The following is a 16,966-nucleotide window of genomic DNA, read 5'->3' on the forward strand; positions in this document are numbered from 1 at the left end:
AGCGGAAGGTCTCTGTGGCCTGAGAAGCAAGAGCTTGCCCACTGCTCCTTCCTAACCTGTCCTGGACCTGCTGCAGGCTCGTCTCCTTTCTCACACACTCACCCCCCGCTACAACTGCTCCCCCCACAGGGCTCTCCATTGACCACCCCTTAGTCAACCACTCCTGGAGGTCCAAGGTGCACCGTATCTGGTAAGGTGGAGACCCCTCCACACACTCAGGCCTCGGAGACCTAGGGACCCTCAGCCCTCTGGTTCTCAAGGCCCTGAGATCAGGCTTAGCACACCTCTCCTGTGCGGCTGGGGCTGTGCCCTCCACACCCACACAGGCAGGCCCTGGCCCCTCCCAGCTGCCTTTCTTCTCTCTAGACTCCTCCTTAAGTTCCAGGTTCAAGGATAGACAGTCTTGGTCCTGACACTGGGGAGGACCTCTGTCCACCCCGTGCCTCCACCACCCTGTACAGGGTGAGGCCTGGGAGGCGTGGGCTCCCCTCGCCCTCCTGCAGCACTTGGGCCTCCACCACACTGGAGAGTTGGCTACTCTATTGTCTTCATTGTTTGATGTGCTGGTTTCCCAGCTGGACCATAATGTGTATTAAGATACCTACAGCACCTGCTGCTTTGATTCTACATCCATTCATAGTAGGAAATGGAGAGAATCTACTACATTCCAAAAAGAAAAATGAAGGCACTCCTGAGATCACCACTGAAGACGTTCTGGCTTTCTCCCTTACACCTCCCATGATGGATGTTTTCTTTGTGACATATTAAGATCATATTGCAGGAACTTTTGTGTCTCAATTTCTGCATTCAACACTCCAAGGTGAACAATCTCCACATCAGGTCTACTTTAAAAACACTCCAGCCTCAGGACCACTGTTGTTCACGCACTGACCCTTCTGTGAAGGGCGGCTGGGCTGTCTTCAGAGGTGGTGGGCAGCTCTCGCATTCTTGGATCCAGACATCTGACAACCATAGGTTCCCTCCCTTCCTGGATACGTTCCTCCCTTCTCCTAGCACAGCCATTGCTGTGGACAAGCTCTGTGGGGAAAGTGGAGATGGCCATGGTGCACAAGCAGTGCTGGGGGCAGACTGGCAGACATGGGAGCCACATTCCCACACCTGTCTCCCTGGCTCTGGGGTCCATCCCATCAGCATTGCCCTGGCCCTGACCTCTCCAAAAGGCCCTTCCCACCTGCAGGTAAGACGGCATGGCCGCAGTTCAAGCTGCTAGGCCTGCTTGCCGGGCTCAACCATCCATCACAGTGGGGACAGCCCAGAGTAAGTGGGAGTTGGACAAGACACGACTGGGGCCACAATCAAGGTTTCCACTTTTCGTAAACACATGCTGTGTGGCCCTGAGTGGTAAACCTCAGGCCAAGGGACAGAAGCCGTAAGGAAACAGATCCTGACTCCACATAAAGATGACTCTAAAGCAGCCAGAGCCAGGGAAGGAAGGAATGGGCTACTATTTTGTAATGAAGTGAATCCTCAGTCACTAGAAAAACAGCATAGCAGAGGTTATCCAGAAGAAATTCAGGCATGGAGAAGATGACCAGACAACATGACACTAAAGTCCCTTCACCTGAGAGGGAGCTGTGTCTCAGGTGTGTGACATTCTCTTGTCACAGGGAAATTCCATAGTACCTCCTCATCTGTGAAACATCCCATTTCCTGATGTCCCGAATACTCCTGGGAATCTAGCAGCCTGGCTTCCTGGAGCTACTCTGCATCTGGGAAAAGCATCTCCAGGGCATTTCAGAACCCAGGGAAATGTGTAGCTAACTGAAAAGCAAGCCACAGGGGACACTCCACAGCCACCATGATTAACGTCACACCACACACATGAGGGAAAGTTTCAGTAACAAAAACGCTCCCCTTCCTGTGCCAATCTCCATTTTTCCTGGTTGCTAAAACTTAATCAGCCTCAGGACTCAGCTGGCAGCTGACATCAGTTACCCAGGATGCTCTGCACGACTACTCAGGCCACTCAAGGTATCTGAAGTCACACGCCCAGCCCAGAGGCACTCAGCTGGCCTCTGTGTACAGACCCCACCTGCTGCTGCCACCAGATGGAAAGTTCCTAGCAGGGCCCTGGAGCAACTGAGCTGCTGGCCCCCATGTGGGGTCCTTGAGCAGAGGCTCTGCACTCTGTGTGGAAATCTGGCCCAGGGCCCCACTTTTCCAAATGCCCACGTAGTTGCTCTGGTTCAAGGAGTCTTGGGGCTATTCAAGAGCTGGGAACTTTATCCTTTCTACAAAAAGAGCTCCTCTATGACACTGAGCTACAGGGGACCATCCTCACCTGCACATCTGACGGGCAGTCTAATGAAGAGATGTCTCAGAGAGGAAAGCCCCTAAACACTCAGAGCTGGGCCACTATCCCGCTCACTGGCTGAGCCCCACTTCTGTCCCAGTTTGTTGTCCTTCCCCCAAGGAATGTGGCAAATCAGAGATTATGTCACAAGAACCAGAAATAACACTCGGTTTAACTTTTAAAAAGAAAGAAAAATAAATTGCTATTTCAAGTTCAGGATTTTTAAAAGTTGAGAAATAACTGGCCCAAGCTGGTTTTGTTTTGGTTGCGGTACTGGGGAGTGAACGGGGGTTACATGGAATTACATCCCTAGCCCTTTTTAATTTTTAAAAGTTGCTTAGGGTCTTGAGGCTGGCCTTGAACTTGTGACCCTTCTGCCTTAGCCTCCCAAATCGCTGGGATTACAGGAGTGTGCCCTGGCACAAGCAGGCTTTGGAACAGTGGTTTGTGATGGGCTTCATTGTCTGTCTTAGAGATGGAGATGGCTCTGGGTAAGCAGAGCTGTCCTAGTCAGGTTCCCTTCGCAAGTAGCAGGCCAACTCCCTGGTGTGGCAACTCCCTGGTATGGCAGGCACCACAACAAACCTGTGAGAAACCCAAAGTGATTTCACTGGAGAGCAAAGGGCAGTGAGGGGCCCTGTGCTGACTTCTGCCACTGCCCCTCATCCCTGGAGGCCAAGCAGGAGGCCCAGGCTAGAGAGACCTGCTTCAGAGGGGCAGGTGGCTCAACTCCGACCCAGGCCTACATTCTCGAGGACAGACTCGGGAGCCAGGCCTCCCAGAAAGCAAGGAAAAGTGGGGGGCAGTACAGGGCTTGCTGTGTTCACCTTGAACCGAGCCTCCAAGATAACATGTGCAAGAAGGTGACACTGGCACATAAGTGGTCACACCCACACCCAAGAAAGAGGCGTGTGACACAGTGGTTAAGCAAGTGCCCTGGGCCCAGAATGCCTGGTGCATGTTTCTACCCTACCAGTACTGACAGTGTGACCCTGAGCAAGCCACTTCACCTCTCTACCATGTTCCCCTCACATGGAGAACGGAGCCGAGAACAGTACATACCTCAGGGCTTCCAGGGAGCACTAAGCAGTAAAATGAACCACTGAGAATGGCACCAGCACCCCCTGAGCCCCGATGACAGCATCAGCAATTGTGGGTGGGCACTGCTGTGACCCCACATGCAGCCCTGGGGGTGCTGGTGCTGGCTCTGAGGTAAGTCGGAACCCTTGGCTCAGCCCACGGCCCAGGATGTGCTGTCCCTGACCAACCCAAAGGATGCAGAGGGACATGATGCTCCCTGCTCTGAGCCACCCCCTCCACTGAGAGAGGGAACACTGGACCCTAACGGGCGTCCTGGCTGGTTCCCTACTCCACAGGGAGCTAGCATAGACACACCATGGTTTTTCTTTTTGACCCCCTGAGGTCTATAAGACAGTGAGAATTACACCTCAGAAAAGCAGCCAGCCCTCCAAAACATCAACTCAGCATCTCCGCAGGCCAGGTGTGAGGCCAGGAACAGAAGGCCATGCCAAGAAGGAGCCTTTGCTTCAGTGGCAACTCACTTGACAGCAAAGTTTTGGGAAATAAAGGATATGCCTGGTCTCCAGCTCAGATGGGATGTGAAGTCACCACAGGATACCTGGCTGTCATCTCCAACAAGGATCCCTGATGGCTAATGGCTCCAAGGCTCTGAGTCAGGGACCCTACTGAAAGAGCTCTCCCCTTGGAGCACATCTGGGGCAGCGGCGGAGGGGGCAGTGTCTGCACAGGCAGCACCCAGCAGCCAGCTGACATGGTGTGGTCTACGTCACTGTTCACTCTTCCTAGATCCAGGGCTACGTACTGTTTAAACTCCGGCGCATCCACAGAGCAGCACTGGCTGGTGCTGAGGTGGCCCACAGGCACTTACCAGGAAGCGGACATCGTCAAAGCCATTCAGAAGCAACTTGCTCTCATACTGTTGCAGCCCAAGCGACTCCAGCCACTCCCCGACGCTCTGCTCCAGCGTCCGTGAACCTGACGAGAGAGGAATCGGCAGACGCTTGAAAAGGGAAATACCGTTAAGGCGGTAGCAGCGGCACTCAGAGGAAGACAGATGGCACTGCCACATCATAGTCATTACCATAAAGCAGCCAAACTATGTACAAGAGACCAGAGCAGCGGGCACGCAGCTCCTCTTCCGTGGACAGGCCAAGGACAGGTGGCCCGCTGCTGCCCACAACTACCCAACCTGGGCGTCTGCTGCCCACTTACACCCCCTGGGTCTCAACTGCTCCAGGGCCGCAGCGGCACATGCACGACCTCGCCCCAGGTGGGGGAGCCAACCCCCAACAGTCTCCAGGTCAACTCCTCATCAGCGTCCACACTGAGGCAGTACAGAGAGTCTGTCCCCACAGGCACTAGAGGGGGCCAGGGGAGCTCCTAAGAGCCCGCAAGCCCTGCCGCTCCTTTCATCCATGCAACTTCTGGAGCCCCTGTGGGCTGCGGCGAGGGGCCAGTTCTGTGACCTTGCAGCATAAACCGGTCAGGAGAGAGCACACATCTTCATGCAGCTGAGGGACACAGGCACACAGCGAGGGCTCCGGGAAGGAAGCAGTGGTGGCTGTTCACAGGGACCCAGCACATGCAACACAAGCAGCACAGAACACGGCAGGGGGAGAAGAGAGACTTTTACTTGTTTTCCCCCAGCAGTCCCGGAATAAGCAAACCATGACCCCTGGCCCTTTGTGCTCAGAGGCTCAAGGCAGCAAGGGGCTGAGTGGGGCGCATGGGTCAGGGCGCGGGGGTCAGGCTCAGGTGTGGCTCTGCTGGGACAGCAGCATCGCATTCCGCCGGGCTGCACGGCCAGCGGGGCCAGGGCCCATCCACTAGACTCTAGTGGCCAGTGAGTGGGGCGTCTCCCGGGCCAGGACGCTGTCTGAAGAGCTGCCTTCCTGGGCTGGGCTGGCTGTCAGGGGCTGGGCATTCATTTTCCTCTTCTGATAGTGGCCGTTCCTGTGACTTGCCTGCCTGCTCAGGTGGAAAGCAGGCAGGCAGATTCAGTTCTTGGCTAAAGAAGACAAAACCCAACCAGATAAAAGAGAGAGAAAAAGGAAGTGGTCTTCGGTCAGCTGAGCTGTGGCGGCTTAAGTCTATTCACGTTCTGCGCCGCTCTCTCTTTGGCTGAGTGATAAAGACACAACTGTCTTCCCAGGGTCTCCAGATCTTGATGGTCTCCTCTATGGACGAGCAGGGAAGGGAGGGCATTTATTTGCTAAGCCCCTTGGTTAGGACGGGGACTGTGCAGGGAGGACAAAAGTTCAGCCCTTCCCGGAAGCCGTCGGCTGTTCAGAGCTGAACGCCTTAACCCCCACCTACTTCTCTGGTTCTCACGGGCAAGAACAAGTAAAAGGAAAAAAAAAGGAATGGAGAGAGAAAAAGAGGCACAGGAAGGAAAAAGAAGAGCCAACTACAAAAACATCACCTCCAGTGAACTCTTGACACGGTGAAAGTCATTCTGTCGATCCCAGGCTCACTCTGCCCTTCAGGGCAGGACAATGACAACTTGCTTGGTTATCTAAAAGACCCTGATGACCAACTGTGGCAGCCTCCACCCGCTCTCCTGTCCTCTGCAGAACGGATGGTGGGCAGGGACCTGGGCGGCCCTGGACGCAGGCTGCAGCAAGCACTCCAAAATGCCGAGTCTGGGGGCTCCTGGAGCTCCCCTGCCCTTGAGTGGGGAGATCTGCTCCAGGAACCTAAGCGGCAGGCTCTTGAATGCCCATGAAGTCCGGTGGCCCCGGCTGCTGATTCATTCTGGCTTGTAATCCCCTCGCCAGGCAGGGCAGCTGTGGTCCTGCTGCCGCCGGTGGATGTGCGCTCACAGAGCCGCAGCAGAATGCTTTGTCTAGAGGCTCCTGGGCTCCACGCTGCCTGCTGCCGGCTCCACAGTCCTCGCTCACTCTCATAATGTCTGGCCCTCCCCTTTCTCCCCTCCCTGCCCTCCCCCCTTCCACGCTCAGGAAAATACATCAGGGATCGGACATCAGAGCAGAAGCTGCTGCTGCTGCTGCTGCCGAGGGAGAAGGAGACAGCAGCACCACCAGCATCAGAGCGAGATGACAGCCGATGCTGGTGGTGCCAATGCAAACCTAAGGGGGAGAGGGCACAACTTCACCTCCAGCTCAAGGGGCTGCAACTGCGTATTAGGGAGAAGAGAGAGGGATCATTCGTGTAGCTTTGGCAGATAGTCCATAAGACAGCCAAGAGAAGGGACAGAGGAATGACAGTGGCCCAAAGGCATAGTCTATAGGTAAGTGACCCCCGTCGCCCACTTGCCACTTCAGAAAGGACTGTGCTTCTCATCACAAAAATGGGCAATGAAACAAGGCCACTGCCCCTGATGTTCCTCAGGTGAGCATGCCAAACAACGTGGGGACAGACTTTTCCCGAGGCCCGTTAGAGTCCAGGAGAGAGGTACCACACCCAGAGCCACTCATGCAGTCTGGAGGAAGAGAGCAAGAAACGGGAATGGCCAAGGCCAAGTGGGGAGCAGGCAAACCCGAGTACTGCTGGGGAGGGACAAAGAAGGTCATGTGTGCAGGGCAACACATCACCCCCCTAAATATGTTGGGAGCAGGTACCTGTATCCCAACAGGCTGTAGGTAGGCACTGGTGAAGAAAGGACTTTGTGTCCAGGGAGATCAGGCCCCAGAAGGATCCTGCACTTAAGAGCTACTCAACAGTGAAAGGGGCTGGCTTTCACACAAGAGAGCTGAGCAGTTCTCTTCTCGCTTGACAGAGCAGATCTCTGGTCAGAGAAGCCAGTGTAGCCAAGGTTTACCCTCCTGGACTCCTGGGAGTTGGCAGAGGGATTAGTTGTAAAACAAGATTGTTGGGGATTTGGGTAACTAGCTCAGTGCTGGTAACCCAGGGCTCCCTGGACCCCCAAACAGGACTGTGACTCCAATGCTATGGTCTCACCCTTCCGGGAGGACCCTCTGCAAAGCTGGCTGCCCTGAGCAGTTCATGCTTGGTCTAGGAGTGCCTACTGGAGTGTCCCTCCCAGGCTTCCAGGCCCAGAGCCTCGGTTTCTCTCAATCTGAAACCCAAGGACAACTGTCCATTCAAAATAAACAGTAATTATGCTTTGGTCTGAGCTGAAGGACAGTGCTCTCTAAGGCTTCGGGGGACAGTTCCCCCGATCTATCACTGGGAGTTCACAGGCAGACTGGCCAGCCTCTCTGTTTCTTGGCCTGGCAGCAGTGCAGATGCTGTGGTCTAGGGTTCTGTAGCATGGCTGGATGAGCCCTCTGTTCAGATGGTCACCTGCATATGCCCGCTCTTGAATTCCCTAGGCTGGGGTTTGGAGGATGGCTCAGGACTCCACAATGAACACTGAAACAAGACTGTGTTGGGGTCTAGACACCCTGTGGTACAGACAGAATGCCTCTCACCATTCATGCTCATGAAGGCAAGAACTGGTGGGTGGGGCCGGATGGTAAGGAGGAGCTCAATGCTAGCCCTTCTGAGGACAAGGCCTTTGTGCTGCCCTAGCTCCTGACTGAAAGCTCTCAAGCACATGAGGTGATTTCAGCTGTGTTCCTTGGACACAAAGGAGTATGGGAGAGCAGAAGGTAGTCTCAACTGAACTGGATGCTCTTGAATCCATCCCTGACTATCTCCAAAGCACAGCTTTGAAAGTGGCTTCGGTGTTTGTCTCAATCCTGAACATTTATTCACATCAAACACTTGACCCTTGGAAAAGCCTGCACACTACAGCAGAGTGACATCACTTGACGGAGTATAAGCAATTGCCTGGAAATGAACCCACAAGCTCTTAGCCAGAAGAGTCACCTCTGTGGACTCCAGCGTAAGACTGACAAAGATGGGCCAAACCCCGGCCAGCCCTGTCTGAGCCCAGGGAAACAAGGCAGCTGGAGGGGGGATAGCTCCAGGACCAAGACTGAAAAACAGGGGAGGGAGCCAAGCCAGAAGAGTAGATGCCCTGTTCTCTAGGTTTCTCAATGTGAATAAGTAGCGATTTCATGGGGGGAAAATGGGCATAATTACTATTTACTGACTACCTCTTTTGCTCAAGTAGTTGTATATCTTACAACTACCACAAATCTATGAGGCTGTAAGCTGGGTGTGGTGCTATGGACCTATAAGCCCAGAGACTCAGGAATCTGAGGTAGGAGGATTGCAAGTTCAAGGTCAGCTTGGGCAACTTAGCAAAAACACTGTCTCAAAATAAAAAACAAAAATTACTGGTGGTGTCGTTCTGTGGAGAGTATCCCTGAGTTAAATCCCCAGTACTGCAAAATATAAAAAATAACAAAAATAACAAATCAGTTGTAGGTGGGGAGACATAGCTCGTGAGATTAGGTGACTTGCCAAGAGGCTTATGTATCTAGAGGCAGGATGTGAACCCAGGGACGTGGGGCTCCAGAGCCCAGGCTCTCCCCTCAAGCCCACAACCCCAGCAGCTTCTTGGTCCCTGATGTTCACATGTATCGTGTGTCATCCCCCCCAACCCACCCAGGGCCACAGAGGTCCACGGAGGAATAGGCAGTCCCGCTCAATGCTGCCAGGTTAATCCTGGAAGAAGCCCCGAAGTGAGCAAGAAGTCCCCACATCCAGTGCAGAGGCCTGTTCACCAGTCAGGGGAGAAACCAGGCTCCTCCCAGGCTGCATTTAGCCCAAGAGCCCTGGTGCCAGGACATCTGTGCGGATGCTGGGGGAGGGGCTGAGAGCTGCTCTGAGAAGCACTTTAAGAACATCTCCTCCCTGGGAAAGAGACATGGCATGACCCTGTCATCAAGGGAATTCAGCTCCCCAGCTCCACAGTTCCATTTCATATGGGAAACAGAGACAGACCTCAACCCAATGCCTCGGATATGAAAAGAATGACTAAATAGTAGGGACTTGGGGTACACTTGGTAAGAGACTAAATAAACCAGAAAATAGAAACAGACATAGGGAGAAACAGCAAAGTCACCTCCAGATAGTCCAACACATGCTGACAACGTTGGAAAAAAAAAAACACAAACAAACACTGGACTGGCCCTGAGCTGTGCCGCTGGCTTGAATGACACCAGCGTGGGCCTTGCGCTCATGAGCTGTACCACAGCCACCTTGGGAGCCTGAAAGACCAGCACTGAGGCGCACTCCAGCTGAATCCAACAAAGTCACATTTGAAAAAGGAGGAGTGATAATTGTTTATTAAAAATTTTTTTCTTGGCTGGGGATACAGCTCAGTTGGTAGAGTGCTTGCCTCGAATGCACAAGGCTCTGGGTTCAATCCCCAGTACCACACACACATACACACACACACACACACACAAAATATTTCTTAATAGGTGCCTAAAATTCAATATGTACACTTTCCCCAATATGCTGGAGGAGCCACATCTCCCATGGTAGGAAACATGATGGGCTGTCCTGACACGGGGTGTATGTGTGTGTGTGTGTGGGGGGGGGGCGGGGGTTCTGAACTGCAAGAGCATGATGTAGTCTGCAGCTGCCCCTCTCCCACGCTAAATGCCTGTCTATGTCAGAGGGAAAACCTGAGCCCCAAAGAGCCAGAAGTCAAATCCTGCTGGACAATAGTGTGGGATACGGTACCTGAGATCTTCTGCTGTTCCTGAGAAAAGTCGATCCCTTCTCCAATAGAGCTCATGATTTTCTCAATCTGAAACAGAGGAAGAGGAACAAAGAGAGGTAGTCAGGCTTGGATTCACTGTGGCCAGCTCACCGTCAATGTCACTCAGGCTGCACTCCGGGCTCTTTCAGATGTTTCCAGTTCCAGTACCAACCTGCAAGGTATCAGAACTCTCTGCTGCTTGGATCTAGAAAAGCTCTTCTCTGGCCCACCAAGAAGGTGTGGAGAACTGTCCCCACTTCACTCCCTTCAGAGCAATCTGGTCTCCACTGCTAGAAACACCAACAAGCCTCCATTTAGGGGCATTTGTGATCATACATGCCTTGGAACAGACTGGGGAGAAGTGCAATAGCAGGCCAGACCTGGCACATTTCACTGCTCATGCTAGAATTTAAATTCACTGACAGTGCCAGCTCTGTTCTATGCTACACCCCAAGACTAGAGGAGAGCCTGGCAAATCGCGAGCACCCAACATATCATTGATATTACATGGCTTTCAGCTCTGAGGTGTGGACCACACGTCTAGAGATGACACCAGCAGAGCACCTGCATATGGGGACCTCTTGGAAGCCAAGGGCAGGCAGGCAGCCTGGAGGCTAGCAGTCGTGGACAGAGAACTGCAACAAGGGGAGAAGGGACACAGACACTTGCTCTTCTTCTGGACCACAGCAGAGAAAGGTTCTCAACGCATCCAAGTCTCCTAAGCACCACCCCCTATATGGACCACCTGTCCCAGCCATCTGGCTTTGGTCACTCTGGGTCAGATCCAAGCTTCCCATCCCAGGAAACCTGGCCAGGCGCATGACTAGACAGTGAGAGGAGCCACCTTCTCTTCTCCTCCTCTTCCTATTTGGGCTGCAGTGATAATGAGCTCATTCACTGCTTTTTCCAAAGAAATGACAAGAGGACCTTTTGTACCAGGGCTTGGATGCTTTTTCCTTTAAGTGCAAGTAAGGAGCCTGGGTCTGACAATCAGAACAACAACTCTCCAGCCAGCCTCCAGCTGGCAGACGAGGAGGCACATCTGACACCCAGCCGAAGAGCAGACAGCAGGCACCACCTCTCCCCCTGCAGCCAGGAGCTCGGGAGGTATTTTCCTCTAGCCACAGAAATGACCGCTGGCTCAGTCACCTGACTGCTGGTTAACTCAGATTGCCATCCCCACCCTGGAGCTCAGCAAAAGCCCAGGGAAGCAAACACATCTGACTCCAAGAGCCAACTGGAGGTGTGGCTCTCCTTCCTGGCCCAGCAGCTCAGAGGCAGACATCAGAAGCGGGGGTGCAGGGAGGCCCAGGTAAGGTCTGCACTGCCCCTTGAAGAGCATGGCCAGCCCAAGGCATTACTTCCTCTGTCGTGCCCATTTCAGGAGCTACAGCACAAGGGAGCAACCCAGACAGACAGGCAAGTGCCGTCACCCTCCCAAAGTCTCAGATTTAAATGTATAAACAGGGACTGTCACTGCCTCCCATATGGTGTGGCATGCGTTGAAAGATACTGTGTATGTCAAGTGTGCGGCCAGACAGCCCAAGTGTTGCTCAACAAAAAGTTAGTTTGCGTCCCACTCCCCTCTGTTGTCCTCAGGTGCTCTAGATCAGGAAATCAATTTTTAAAAAATTAATTAAATTTAATTTATTTTTTACACAAATGGAGCATGACTTTTCACTTCTCTGGTTGTACATGATGCAGAGTCGTACCATTTGTGCAATCATAGCCATACACAGGCGTAATAATATCCACCTCATTCTACCATCTTGCCCCCACAGGAAAACCGAATTTTTAAGTTTTCAAAAATATTTTTATTTATCCTTATTTTCTAAAAGAAAATCTGTGGAAGTCTCCCTCCTCTCTCTGCTTCATCTTCTCTCTGGAGGCAGTCCACATAGTAGCCAGTTTCTCCCGTACCCTCCTAGATCTATTCTACTCAAATATAGACAGACAGAAGGGCACAGCCCACACGGCAGGCCCAACAGACACCCCACACATACCACTCTGCATGTCACTCTTCCACTTAGTGACACAGCTTGGGAGTTCCTTCCACAGTTCATAAAGATTTTTTTTGGATGGACGAACCACAACATTGGTGTATGGCTATAAAATGTCTTTGATCAAGACCTGACAGATATGTGGGTATTTTCCAAACTTCTCTCAATTCTGAACAGCACTGCGATGAATGCTGTTCTCTACACACCTTTGTACACATGTGTAAGCAGATCTGCAGGACAACTCCCGGGGTTTCTTGAGAGTCCTCAAGGCATAGCACTGGAAGTCAGCCGCAGTTAATATGATCCCAGTTCCTACCCCAGGCCCTAGTTTGCTAAAGGCCCTGCAGAAATGAGTGCTTGCTAGCTCATCCAGTTAGTTCCCCCATGTGCAAAAAGTGCCTGTTGTAACATTGGCCTTTGTATAGATTTCTGTAACTTCAACACAGTGGCACCCATTCTTCCACTGGAAAGGGGCAGGGACACTCGAAGACAGCTCTTCTCTTCTAGGCCAAGCTGCTCCCCAAGCCACGTAAGTCCAACCTGGCACTAAATGACACATCAGGGCCAATTCTTAAAGCCTGGGTTACTCAATCAGATTACAGAAGCCTTCAAACTGGGCAAAGAGCCTTCAAACTGGGCAAAGGTACTTAAAAAAAAAAAAAAAACCTGCTGATTTGCCTTCTTTTTTATTTCCTGTAACATTTATAGAAAAAGACGATGCTTGAGGTGACAAGAGTTTTTTTCCTATGTGGTGGAGGCAGTGGGCCTTCCACCAGGCTTTGGGTCTCTGCTCCAAGCCAAAGGGAATGGTAATGGGAGAATCATAACCCTGAGGGTTGGAATGGAATGTATTTGATTTGGCATTTCCTCTGAATCTCTCACAAAACAGACAAGCAACTCACTGAAGGAATGAATGATGGAGGAAGAAAGTGGGACTTCCATTTATGTAAGTCCAGCAATATAGATGTTGTTGTCCCCAAGGCCATGCAGAGTTCCAAGAGTGGAAAGAGCTCAAGTGAGGGGTGACTCTAAGGTATGCTTTGAAATAAAGTCAAGTCACCTACACCATGCTTTTTGTTTTCATCAAAATCGCTTAACACCCAAAGCCCCAGCAGGTCTGTCTAATCATTATCCCTTGGCTATACAGCCCTGGAGGTTTTGCCAGAAGGCCTTTTGAAATCTGAGTGTGCAGAGGTGAACATCCTGCTGCTTCTCTCTCTGCTCCTTCCTGACCTGCAAGTCTGCTACAGAGGGGGCAGCAAAGCATAGGTTTCTCTGGCCTACCCACTGGTGGGTCTGCAAGGGGCTCCAGACTGCAGGCCAGCTGGGAAGTGCAAATGGACACTGTCAGAGCAATTTCACTCAAACTAGGAAGTGTGATCTACTGTTCTGTGACCTGCCGTAGCTAGGGCAGGCTGAGAAGATTCTAGTTTGCATGGAACTGAGGGATACTTGACAGTCGGACAGCTTGTCATCCAGGACCCCTTCCTTAGCAACTGGAACCTGCTGTGGTGAAGAGCGAAGCTGGGAGAGACATCTGACTCTTTCAGTCCACCAAAGACCGCGCTGAGACAGCAGACCCCATTCTGATCCGCACACTTGGTGTAGTTTCACCACGGAGGCTGCAGTTGAAAACTAATTTGATCAGACTGCTTTCCCAGAAATGTTCTGTCTCGCAGGGAGAACGGAGGCAGGTGGAATGGAATGGAAGGGCACAGCTTACTGTCCCCCTCGCCCTGTTGTTTGCATAAGTTATTTTTGGAGAGATGGCCATGCTTTAATACTGTACTTCTTAAGAATTATGATAGAAAATGGGTATTTGTGTTGGTTAAGATGAGGCCCTGAAAGTTACCACCATAATGGACTCTCATATTTAAAATATCCTTAGAAATGTTCCATTTTCAAAAAGGTACTCAGGACGAGTCTGTTTAGACTTTCTTCCTCTACTCGGGCTGCATAAAACATATTCTCCTAATGGCTAAAAACAAAAACACAAGGCAACACTAGAGATATTGCTGCTCGAGCCATCGGACATCTGCTTGCTGGCCCACAGGATCCTGGCTACACAGGAGGTACGCTTGTCCATGGAGTGGCTTCCAGCTGTCCCCACCCTCTCACCTGGCTGCAGGGCCACTCAGATGGTGCTATTCTTTTCAATGAATACTGGGAGTGGGGAGAGTGGGAAGAAAAACTTCCCTAAGTTTTGATGAGTCTTCTGCGCGTCAGGAAGTGTGCAAGGCACAGGCAGTCCCAGGAGGACCCTGGAGGAACAAAGCTTCAGTGCAGCTTGGCGGAAACTTGCCTTCCAAGTCAGAAGAGGTGGCTGTGTTCGGGGCTCCCATTAAGGACCAAATATCAGACAGCAGGAATCGGAATGGTCTTAGAAGTTGGGGCCCCAGGGAGAGAAAGAAGGAAAAGGAATTGCCTTCCCCCTGCTTTTCTTTCTGCAAATGGCGATATGAAAGGTGACGGACGCTGCTGCAACTTACCAGCATCTGAGTTGGCTCCTGACATCTGACACTTCCTCTCAACCCTCCTTCTGCTGCTGGGGAGCTGTGGGTACCTAGGACTCTCTGGCTCCTTGGCCTGTTCCCCAGAGTGGAAGGCACCTATGTCTCCTCTTCCACCCCAGATGTTTATTACCTTAGTGGCCCACAACCACTCAACCTTGCTCTGCTTTTTCCCTGTCTCCCCGACCCAGGGGGTGGGTACCAGGGATTGAACCCAGGGACACTTAATCACTGAGCCACATCCCCAGTCCTTTTTTATTTTGAGACAGGGTCTTGTTAAGTTGCTGAGGTTGGCCTTGAATTTGCAATCTTTCTGCCTCAGCTTCCTGAGCGTCTGGGATTACCAGCATTCGCCACAGTGCCTGGCCCGATTGTTTAAATGGTGTGTCCCAAAGACACCAAGGACCCCTTAAGGGCAAGACCCCTATTTCATACAGTGTTTCTTTTAGATCCTGCCCTATGTACCCTGTACAGAGCTGGCATGCTGGAGGTGTTCAGTGACAAACAGTGACAGTCAACCACTTGTCAGATGCTCTCACTAGGCTAGGCCCCAACACACTGGTCCCTTTTGCTGTGATGCAGGGCGGGGGGCAGCGCACACTCCCACTCTGGGCCAGCCAGAGTTCTCTAGTCCTCCTTCCCTCTCTGTTTTTCAACTGTCCCCTCTGCCAGATGGCCTTGATGGACAGTATTCCCTGTCCCCAAGTATGGAGCTGAGGAATTGAACCTCCTCAGCCTCATAGGCTCTCCTGCCACTTAACACGTGATCGATGACTTCGCTGCTGGTTCCTTCAGTTGTGCGGGACCCTGCAGACTGCTGACGGCTGCACTCCCTGCGCAGAGACCTCTTAAGAATTCCTCCCCACTCTGTCCCTCGCCTCTCAGCAGCAGACAAGCTCTCAGCCTAGCGTGGGCTCTGCTTCCACTTTTGAAAAAGGGTCACTGACCAGGCTCTGGGTTATTTTCTTCCTTCTCCTGCCAGACTGAATTGCACAAGGCCTCAGGAAAGACAAAGATGAATTGAAGTAAATTATTTGTCCTGATTTTCTAACCTTGTCAACTGCTTTCATGAGGGGGAGGCAGGATGGGATGGTGGAGGGGGATGAATAGTCCCTGCCCTGGGCCCAGGGCCATCCTTCCCAAGGCAGACCAGACAGGCGTCTCCACAACCATGAGCAACTGCACGGCGTTGGCTGTCAGCCTCAGCCTAACTCGTCTCATCACAGGAGGGCACGAGACCAATACCACATTTATTGTTGTCTCTCCCCACTCCGATCCTCTTTCCATTGCCACTTTCCTTCTCAATCTCCCGTTTTCTTCTATGCTAAGAGATGACAGAGCTATTTTGTTTCATAAGTGCTTTGTCCTTCACTGACAAAGGCTCAAGGCTGGACTGGCAGAGGGAGGAAAGGCAAGGGCGCGGGCTTCTGGGTGCCAGCCTAAGCCGTGCACCCTTCAGACCACCTCCTTTTATCTCTCCCACACCTCCTGAGTGCCTGACCCTGGCTCTTGCTCCCCCAGAGCATCTCACACCCTACAACTACCAGCGGGCCCTTTCCTAAGCCAGAGGTCAGGGCTTCAGGCCAAATCCGCAACTTAACAGAAAGGAAATAGGTGGCCATGACATGAACATGACAGAAAGGAAACACATGGAAGTAAGCGGATGCCAAGTGACGTTCCCACACAACAGCCTCCAAAAACTGCTGAAAGACGAGAAAAGTTGGGAGACCTAGATTCCAATTAACTTTATTATTGCTTGCCACAGAACTCTGGGTTATGTGCCAGGTACTGGCTTTAGTAAGTGGGACAAGAATCTAAAAGATTAATGAGGATTATGGATCTGGGTTCTAGTGCAGTTTACACAATCTACTTTCTCTTAGGGAAGCGGCTTGTTGTTTTGGGGTGTGTGGCGGGGCAAGGAGGAAGCACGCAGCCCTCAGAGAGGCACCACTTACCGGGAGCACTGGGTAACCTGCCTCTTGGTGTTTCTTACACAATCAATGACCTCCAAGCAACCTTCCCTTGGTCCTGTTCTTTCACAATCTGAATTTCATTACAGAGCACTGTACTTTTAGTCTGGCTATGGATAAAACCACCCCAAAGAAATCATGCTAATTTTCCACTCAAATTTAATTCCTCAGCACTGTGGTCAGGAAAAAGGGTCCTCATCCATCAGGAGCTGAGATGCTAGAGGGAACACCTGTTTGTAACAGCAGGGTAGTCAGAGCACCAGATTACACACACTTAAGATCTGTAAAAAACTGATACACTTAATATAAATATATCATCGGCTGCCTTGAGTTTTCCCACAGTTTGCCACTCTTCTCACCTCTGAACTTACGAAGTAGGAAAAAGCTGGATAAATGAAATTGAGAGTCCCCAAACTTCATTTTAAGGCTCTAGAGTCCTTCAGATAATACAAAAAGGAGCACATACTGTACTAATTCCAGAATAGGCAAACTATCAGGGGCAAAATATCAGAAAAGAGAAGGTGTGAGGGATGGGGTGCTGGGTAAGA

The 16,966-nt window shown here is 51.7% G+C and overlaps 1 protein-coding gene across 10 annotated transcripts in view; it reads right to left on the minus strand.

Moving 5' to 3' along the window:
* Anks1a (ankyrin repeat and sterile alpha motif domain containing 1A) overlaps positions 1-16,966 on the minus strand; it is a 182,303-nt gene that overhangs the window by 22,980 nt on the left and 142,357 nt on the right. For all 10 annotated transcript variants that reach the window (XM_046464574.1, XM_046464577.1, XM_058585585.1 and 7 more), the window contains 2 exons: positions 9,920-9,986; positions 4,224-4,330 (listed from right to left, as the gene is read on the minus strand). In XM_046464574.1, coding sequence (XP_046320530.1) covers positions 4,224-4,330; positions 9,920-9,986 — 174 coding nt within the window. The remainder of the gene's footprint in view (positions 1-4,223; positions 4,331-9,919; positions 9,987-16,966) is intronic.

Source organism: Marmota monax, unplaced genomic scaffold, assembly GCF_021218885.2.
Source record: "Marmota monax isolate L192 unplaced genomic scaffold, Marmota_monax_Labrador192_F-V1.1 WCK01_AAM20220418_F8-fsc00211, whole genome shotgun sequence".
Taxonomy (NCBI): domain Eukaryota; kingdom Metazoa; phylum Chordata; class Mammalia; order Rodentia; family Sciuridae; genus Marmota; species Marmota monax.